At 35.1% G+C, this 9,906-nt stretch overlaps 1 protein-coding gene across 1 annotated transcript; it reads right to left on the bottom strand.

The window, feature by feature from the left end:
* Nucleotides 1–6,447: 6,447 nt before the first annotated feature.
* Nucleotides 6,448–7,458, bottom strand: LOC106145222 (membrane cofactor protein). Its single transcript, XM_013363233.2, has one exon. It carries the CDS (start codon nt 7,456–7,458, stop codon nt 6,448–6,450), a length of 1,011 nt encoding a protein of 336 aa, XP_013218687.1.
* Nucleotides 7,459–9,906: the final 2,448 nt, after the last annotated feature.

Below are 9,906 nucleotides of genomic sequence, written 5' to 3'. Positions count from 1 at the left end.
CATTATCTTCTCTAACTCCATCCACTTACCTGCAAATGCTATGATTTTATTCTCTTTTATTGCTGAGTAATATTCCATGGTGTATATATGCCATATATTTTTTTATCCATTCATCTACTGAAGGGCATCTAGGTTGATTTCACAGTTTACCTATTATGAATTGTGCTGCCATAAACATCGATGTGGCTGTGTCCCTGTAGTATGCTGTTTTTAGGTACTTTGGACCAGGAGGAGAGGCAGACGTGGGTCAAATTGTGGTTCCATTCCCAATTTTCCAAGAAATCTCCATACTGCTTTCCATATTGGCTTCACCAATTTACAGTCCCACCAGCAGTGTATGAGTGTACCCTTTCCCTCACATTCTCACCAACACTTATTGCTGTTTGTATTCATAATATTTGCCATTCTCACTGGAGTGAGATGAAATCTTAGAGTGGTTTTGATTTGCAATTCTCTAATTGGTTTTGATTTGCATTTCTCAAGTTGCTCAATTTGTTAATTGTGGTTTTTCTCATTATCAGAAAGTTCCATGAGGGCAGTGAAAATGTCACTGTGATAATCAATCAAATGCATCAAAACATTTTTTCATGTATTTGTTGATTTATTGTACATCATCTTCTGATACGTGTCTGTTCAGGTCCTTGGCCCATTTATTGGGTTGGGTTATTTGTATTTTTGGTGTTTAGCTTTTTGAGTTCTTTCTATACCCTAGTAATTCCTGCTCTATAATATAGTATTTTACAATCTTGGCTGCTGAAATTCAATCATTGAGTTTTTATAAAGTTTTTATAAATAGAAAAAATGGTTTAAGGCAAAAAAAAATTCCAAGGAATACCATAAACATTTGGAATCATTAAATTGTAAACATTCAAAGCATATAAATAGGGTTTTAAAGGACATCAATTTGGATTCTTACATTGGTTTAACAATAAGGGTGTTTGGTATTCATCTTAATAATTTAATTATTGAAGTATTTGAAATTATGCTTCTTTTAAATTGGAGTAGCTTATGCTATTATCACATTAAGTTAACAATAAAGAATGATGAATTCATGAGGCAACATAGACAATTTTCATTTTATCTATAAATTAATTATCCTCCTAATGTTACTAAAGTTCATTGCACCAGACTTTGGGAACACAATGATTAAAGTGGATGTGGGGTTCCCTTACTGGCAATTGGAAATCACTTCCATAAGAAGCAGAGCACTGAATATGCTACACTTGCATTTTACTGGGAATGTACTTTATACATTTTGACTGGAATTTCTTGTTTTGTGGCAGCAGAAATGAGAATTACCAATTGTAAACCATATATTCCTCCATAGCTAAAGTGAACACATGCCTTGAATTTTTTGAGTTCTGATAACCTGTGGTATTGAGGCACAATAACTATATAGTGAGAACATTAAAGCAGTGACCATGTGTATTCAACATCCCAGCATTCTGCTCAGAAAGAGAAGAGAACAAAACAGACATTACCACTGCCCTCCTGAACTTTCTGATAATGAGTAAAACCACAATTAACATATATGATATAAAAACAATTATTATTACAACAAATATTAGAAAGGGAAGGGACAGGATATTAGATAAGCAGGTAAGGAAAAACTTAATCTTATCATCATTTGGAGTGGTCAGGAGAGAAGGTCAAGAAGAACTGGAACTTGTAGGAAAAGTAGGATCTATTATAGGCCAATAGGTTTGCCAGTGGGTATGATATCACTGAGGATCTTGGAATAGAAGGCTCTGTATATCAGTTGAATAGAAAGAGGACCAAGGCTACTGGATTACTGCAAACATTGTGACAATAGGTAAGAATGGAAAGGGAATCAAGGAGCAGATGGTATCGGGTCTTTCTTAGTTGCCTTATTAATGACCCTGGACTATACACTAAGGGCAATAGAAAGTCAGTCGAATGATTTAACAGGGAATGCCTTGATTGAATTCATAGTTGATGCTAACAAATTCTGAACTGAATTGAACTGTCTGGATAAAAGCAGCAGTGGAGTATAAAGACAGTTACCTCAGTGAGGGGGGTGCTCACTGATTCCTTCATCCCCGTCAGGGACCCACACAGCAATGATTTCTGGCAACAGTGACTCCAAGTAGCTATTTTTGTTAACTGTTCATATGTGAGTACCGGCCACGGTTGACTTCCTTGGTGTGTGGACAACTCCTTTTAGCTGTCCACACTATGTAAGTAGGGTGACCAACAATTTCAGTTTCCAAAGGATTTCTAAGAATACAAGACTCGTAGGGCTAAAGTAGGGACAGTGGCAGACAAACTAGTTTGTCCAGTCACCTTATTAACATACAGAATCATTTTTTTAAAGAGAGACAGAGAGATAGAGATTTTTTAATATATATATATATACATATATATATATATATATGTATATATATATATATTTAGTTTTTGGTGGCCACAACATGTTTTTATGTGGTGCTGAGGATTGAACCCAGTGCCCCATGCGTGCCAGGCGAGTGCGTTACTGCTTGAGCCATTCCCCAGCCCCAGAATCATTTTTATCAAAGAATCTTTGATAGAAGCCTTTGATCTATACTTGTAAAGCCTTGCTGGTATGAAATATTATTTGTTATAAAAATCCATTTTAACACTGCATTTCTTTAAATTTATTTTTTTTTAATTTTAAATACAATTCACACGGATTGTACACATTTTAGGAATCAGAGATGAGTAAAATCATTTGAAATCAAGTCTTTCATTTTTCAAATGATTGGTCAGCTCTAAATTTCAGAATTAAAAAAACCTTGAAGTTGAAATTTTTCTTATGTATAACACACTGGTCTTGGTTTCTGTTTTTTGGGTCACACAGAATAAATATCTTTAATACTTCTTTGAAGCATTTGACTACAGGAATATTGTTCCTAGTGGACTTACGGTCCTCCTCAGACTACTCTACCTTAGAAGCATCAACAAGCACAATATGGGATATATGGTTTTTTTCCTATAATTTAATGTACAAGTTTATATGCATAAGAATTAGCATAATATGTATATATACACACACACATATATATATACATACATAAACACACACTATATAATATACAAATAGATATTTTTTATTCAAAACAATCATTCTGCTTTAAAATATATTTAAAAAGTTTATTCTGAGACATATATGAGAGACCTAGGGCTGGAAACACAAGTTCAACTTACCCTAATGAGTATTCTGCCAGTGGGGGAAAAGTTGATGAAGTAGGGAAAGGAAACCCAGCCCAGCAGTTCCTCAGCACCAGACTTACAATGCAGGAAGACAGCTCCTCTGTGATGTAACAAAACCTCACTGACACATAATACTGAAGTATAGCAACAAACTTATAGAGCTGTAGAAAGTGATTTGTGCATAAAAAAATCTCAAAAGCATATGAAAATATGAGCCATTCCAACACTCGTGCTCAGGGAAGACAGAAGTACCTTCACTAACGCTTCTGTTTATAGCTCTTGAGTCCTCTTAGGAGAAATGTTCTCTTTATCAAGAATTAAAATAAGATCATGGCATTTGCAAGGAAATGGATGGAATTAGAGCAGAATTATACTAAGTGAAGCTAGCCAATCCCCAAAAAACAAATGCCAAATGTCTTCTCTGATATAAGGGAGGTGACTCAAAATGGGGTAGGGAGGAAGAGCATGAGAAGAAGATTACCTCTACATAGGGAAGAGAGGTGGGAGGGAAAGGGAAGGAGACCCTCATTGTTATACAAAACACATGTATGAAGATGTGAGGAAACAACAAAAACAAAAGAATAGCATTACCTTAGATTAGATAGAAATGATGGGAGGGGAGAGGGGGGGTGGGAGATAAGAGGGATAGTAGGATGAAACAGTCATTATTATTACTGTGTGTATATATGTGACTGCATGACCAATATGATTCTGCAACCTATACACTCAGAAAAGTGAGAAATTATATCCCATCTGATTCAAATGTATGACATGTCAATGTCATTGTACTGTCATGTGTAACTAATTAAAACAAATAAAAAAAAATCTTTAAAGAATTAAAATACTCCATGTTCTTTACAAAATCTGACATGGTTTCCAGAATGTCTGAAGGATGATGCCAAAAAATTCAAATAAAGAGCAGAAAAATGTACTTTAATTGATTTTACGCTTTGGAAAAATATTACAATTGTAGTTATGGGATTTCTTTCTCTTCCTTTTTACTTTATATGGTTTCTTTCTCTTTTTCTTCCTCTTTCCTTTGTGCTTCAATTAATGTGACTAGCTATGAGATATTCTCTTTGGACCAATTGAATACTACAGCCTATATGAGTCATAAGAAACATGAGACATTGGCCATCTTTTGACAAGATGATGTGCCTGATACATGTGTGGTACTTGAGGTTTCTTGCTGTTCTAATGGAGGGCTGTGGTTCACTGCACACTTTCTTCTGGTGTTAAATACCAATCAGATTCACTCTTTCTTCTGGTGTTAAATACCAATCAGATTCACCCTTGTTTACTTTAGAGATCCTGGATATTTCAAAATCCTCTAGAGCCTCCATATTGAATAATTCTGGAGAGACAATAAATTGTTCTTGAATTTAGAGAGGAAAAAGAAAAAAACTCTAACCTGTACAGATAACGTCTTATTTCTGGATTTGAATCCAGGTCAAAATAAACAAGTAGCTCAAACATGTACCTTGAGAGGATTGTTCAGTATTGCTTGGTAAGGAGAGCTCATTACTGAAAGTTGCTCAGTTCTGACTTATCATTTTTTGGTTTAGAAATAAAAAAGAGAAATATATATGAAGCCTGGAAGTATAGCCTTTGACCTAATGTCTGTCTTGGATATGACATGACAGAATTACATACTTTTTGTAGGAAATATCTGAGTTTAACAGAAGCCTGCATCTAAGACCAGCAGGAATAGAAAATGAAACAAGGGATAGAGCACAAGATGTAGTATACCAAGGTTGCTGACCCCAGACTTAAATATCAAAGGGCAACAATTACTACTCTTTGTCTTTTGTAAAACTAAGTTAAACATGCTTTTGTTCATTGATACACACAATGTACACGTACGCGCATACTTGGACACAGTTTTTTACATGTAAAAATGCATTATATAAATTTTATTTTTACAATTGGCAATTATAGAAATATGTAACTCTTAAAATGAATACTATTTCTATAGCATATAACTCAGAGATTTTTGAAAATTACTGTTAACTTTTTTGTTTTTTTCTAGGTTTTTATTTAAGATAGTTGCAATTATCCTGTAATTTATAATTTGTTTATTTTTTAAGTTAAAATGACAAGGAGCATTTCTGTTGACTCTATAAACTCTTCGAAGACATAATATTAAATACATTTTAAGGATTCATGAAACAGCAAACTTTTCATATTTGTGGCCTCTGATATGTTTTTTATCTTCACTATAGAAAAGAATTTTCTCTATCCCTGCATCTTTCTTTCTTTCTCTTTTTCCCTCATTTTAATACTCCACCAAAATTTGGGATATGGTTGGAGTTTTAAGACAGGTAATATACTTAGTTTTAAGGATATATATATATATATATATATATATATATATATATATATATATCCTTTATTTTTGGATTTCATGGAACCTCATGCAGGGAAGAAAACTGTGATGGAAACATCACTCCAAGAGGAAAAACTTCAAAATCAAGTTGTATAGATTGTGTGTATTTGTATTTGTGTGCCTGTATTTACGTGTATGCTTGCATATTTGTACATACATGTATATGTGTATTTTTTTGTGTTCATCATGTGCAAGTGTATATGTATATACACTTCTTTGCACACATATATATATGGTGGATTGGAGGTATTTACAAAAAAATAGAATTTTACTCTATTAACATTCAGAGAAGTCTCTAATAATAGTCAATGAGGTCAACTTTTCCATATTTTCAATTATCAGAGTTCATATTTTTAATGGATAAAGGCTGAGTGTATTCATATTTATAAGTTTGTTTTTTACAATGAACCCTGTATATAATACATTTTAGTTATTGAAAGTAATCTTAAAAGTTTGTATTAATCTTTGAATAAAAAAAGTCAAAATCACTTTCTTTACCCATGAAATGTAATTTCATTTTCAGATTTTATAAAATAGGAAATATCCTATCTAAATGCTCCCAAGAACACTGACTTGCTCTATAAATGCAAGTGTTATTTAGGGGAAAACAGGCAATCTATTCATACCTTGACATACAAGAAGCTTTAAAGTATGATGAGTGTATTTAAGCCACATGAAAATGTTAGCTTTGACGTGAGCGTTGCATTTATGAGCCTAAAACTAGAGAATAACTATTTTAGAGCTGAGGATTTTAATAGAATTCAAAAAAACTTGAAAATCAGTTTGTGGAAACCATTTTTCTGGTGGGGTGGTTGGTTCTGTTTTCTTTTTCTTCCTGCTTTGATGACATTTGTATCCTCAGATGTCAATTATTGTAACTCCAACAGAGTTATAAAAGTCAAAGCAAGGATCCATTCATCCAAAGCCTTGCAAGTAAGTGATCCTTCATTTTGACGAGGTATTCCTGAAGCAATTCGAGGTTTTGCAATGGTGGGATATCTGATTTTACTGAAAACAGGTATTATTAAAGAACATGATGGAACTGGGGGCTCCCAAGAACTATTACCACCACAGACAACCACGGGGCTTCCATGAAGGGAAAAACCCTTCACACATTCAAACTTAACCACTGCATTGTAGCCATATTCTTCTGCCATTTCTGATATCTGTCTCCCATTTGGAACGTTTGGTTGTGAGCATTTGACCACTTTACACTGAGGAGCGTCACTACTCCAGTTTCCGTTCTCAGTACAACGAAGAAGGCTCGCTCCAACAAGTGTAAGATTGTCTCCTTCAAAACGGTTATCGCAACTATAAGATATTACTTTAGAAAATTCATATTCATTCTTGTCTGCTGGGGCGTATCTCCCATTTTTTATTTGTGGAGGCGCTTTACACAAAATCTTTTCGCATCGTGGGGGATCCCCGCTCCAACTCATATTCGATCCTTGAAGCTGACATTGTAGAATTTTCGTACCAACTACGTAAAATCCCTCATCACAAACAAATTCAACTTTTGTATCAAGCTCCACGCTTCCATTAGGAACGACTACTTTGCCATGAATAGGATTCGGGTGAACTGGACATGATTTTTTAGAACAAGCATAATTTGAAAGAGAGGACCATGTGCCGTCTGCACCACAAGTAGTAGAAGTGGCGAAAGAAGGGTGCTGCTCGTACCCAGGTTTACATTCGTAATGTACTTGCTCGCCAACCTCATAAAGGGGTTTAGATTGGCCAGTGAGCTGCATTGTTTCAAATGTTGGTGGCTCACCACAGGCTTCAGAGGTTGTAGTAGACAGCAAGAACACCAGGGCCACCAGAAGGAAGCAGTGGAATGCAAAGAGGCTCCCGCGGGGTTGGGTGGGTCCAGCGCACATCATGGATCTCCTTGTTTTTCCTTAGATGAGGAAGAAACCGAGAACCAGCTGAGCAGGTTTTCAGAGTCCCTCCAGAGTCTAGTGACCAAACGCAACAATCCCAGACTCAGGAAGTGTCCAAAGTTATATGTGAGTGGGTGTGGTCCGGACACACCCAGGAAAGTCACAAAAAGTGTTTTAGAGGTGCTCTCCTGGTCAGTATGTCAGTATTGGAATTGAGATCTCAATGTTAAGGTAACCTCACTGATTGATTTAGGGAGGTTTGTGTCACTTAACTAAAACCACAAGACTCAATCTTTGTTCATAAGGTATTCCTGGCCCAATATTTCTGATAAAGATTCTCAGATATTGTTTTACTAGGTTTTTCAATGTAGGTTTGCCCCAGAAGAAACTCCAAGGCAACTCTGTGTTTGAAAGTAGTGCATTTTGAATGCCCAAGTGAGAAACTGGGAGAAATGACACGGGTAAAGAAGGAAAGCCAATAATAAAAGATGTTTTAATATGGGAGTTACCCCTGTAGGCAACAGGAGGCTGAATCTCACAATGGTTTCTGTAAGAAACTATGTGCAACATACTCAGAATTAGCCTACAGAGATTAGTACCCAAGGCATCGATGTACTTATTAGTATCTCCTCTACTTGAGGGAAATTCCATTATCTCTCAAAGCCTTTCTTATATATGGTGGGTTTATTAATTCCAGCATGCCTCCAAGAAATGCCTCTGAACAGGACAATAAGAAGAGAGATGGGACACTTTACGTGTAAATTTGTCAGTGACTGAAGATTGTTTATTTCTACTACCAGAGATCTCAAGTAGGGTGAGGCATAAGATATAGGGCATCAACACCATCTACTACATTGGAAATCCAATGCCCTATATCTTATCAAGTCTCCATTTCAGTATATATTTTATTGTGAATATGTACAATTTATTTGTGATTGTTTCTCTGTTGTTTTTTTCCTCTCTATAGGTCATAAGGTATGCAGGTACCAAAGATGAGCTATACTTCCAAAGCATTTACCAACCTCTATGTCATAGTTCTCTAAACAAAAAACCATGGGGGACATTCCGCATTGAGGATCAGCTGAAAGATCTATTTTTCCTTGGAAAGAAAGGATAATGAAGCTAAAAAAAGGCTTGAACTGTGGAAGAAAATGTGCCACTGTAGCAGCTTCACTCTGAGAGTGACCTAATTGACTGTGTTTTGGCGCTCTATAGTTTTGAAAATTCCTTTCTTTCCACTCCAAATTCAAGCATTCCTTTCCTTTTCCATTTCTTTCTCAATTTACTTGTAATACATCAACCTAGAAATATTTCTGACCTTTCCTGTGTCCTTTTTTTTGTATCTTATTAGTTAAGAATTCAGGGCTGGGGATGTGGCTCAAGTGGTAACGTGCTCACCTGGCAAGTGCGGGGCGCTGTGTTTGATCCTCAGCACCACATAAGAATAAATAAAGATGCTGTGTCCACAGAAAACTGAAAAAAAAAATATTAAAAAATTCTCTCTCTCTCTCTCTCCTCTATTTTTTTTAAAGAATTCAAAGGATGGAAGGGAAGAAGGGAGGAACAAAGGAAGGAATGAAAGATGGAAGGAAGGGCAATGCAGTTTACAGTTCTTCACCAAAGAGTTTTACCTCAACGCACAAAATGTTTTCCACCTCTGTTTAGATTCACCCAGTACATATTTCCAAATCTGATTAGTATTTTTCCTATTGGAATAGATAAAGAAATTTAATGAACATTTTTTCACTTACATAATTCATACAGCTTAAGTTAAAAGCTGAGATCATCATGTGCCAAACCAATCACACCCCCTTATTCTACACTAAATATCTTTCTTACATGTTTTGTCTGGCTGAATCATATCACCATCTACACAAAGTCTGAATGAAAACTTGTAGTCAATTGGAACAATTCATTGACACTTATTTTTTTTTTATATCTAATCAGTCTTTAATTCTCTCCTGCCTGAATAAAATCTTTTCCCAAATCTACACATTAGGTTTAAGACTACAGGATAAGTTTTGACTCAACTAATCTAAATTTTGGAAATTCCATTGTCTCTCATGTTTAAGACTACAGGATAAGTTTTGACTCAACTAATCTAAACTTTGGAAATTCCATTGTCTCTCAAAGTCTTTCTTAAAAGTTTGCTGGTATTGCCATTTAGTGTCTCATATAGATTCAAGAATTTGTCACACTTTTAATGTCTGTTATTAGCTTCTCTCATCTCCACTCCCAATTTTAGGGAAGTATAATTCACAAAAATTATATATATTTCCATTGTATGTTTCAATATACACCATGAAATGATTACCACAATCTAGTAAAGTTTCCTCTCATCTCTTATTATTTTTATGATAGAAATACTTAGCATTTTCCCTCTTCAAACTGTGAATACACAGTATACTATTATTAACTATAGTTAGCCTGCTTCAGGTTAGATTC

The sequence above is a fragment of the Ictidomys tridecemlineatus genome, chromosome 8 (genome assembly GCF_052094955.1).
Source record: "Ictidomys tridecemlineatus isolate mIctTri1 chromosome 8, mIctTri1.hap1, whole genome shotgun sequence".
Classification (NCBI taxonomy): domain Eukaryota; kingdom Metazoa; phylum Chordata; class Mammalia; order Rodentia; family Sciuridae; genus Ictidomys; species Ictidomys tridecemlineatus.
This window is presented reverse-complemented; position numbering and strand designations above follow the sequence as displayed.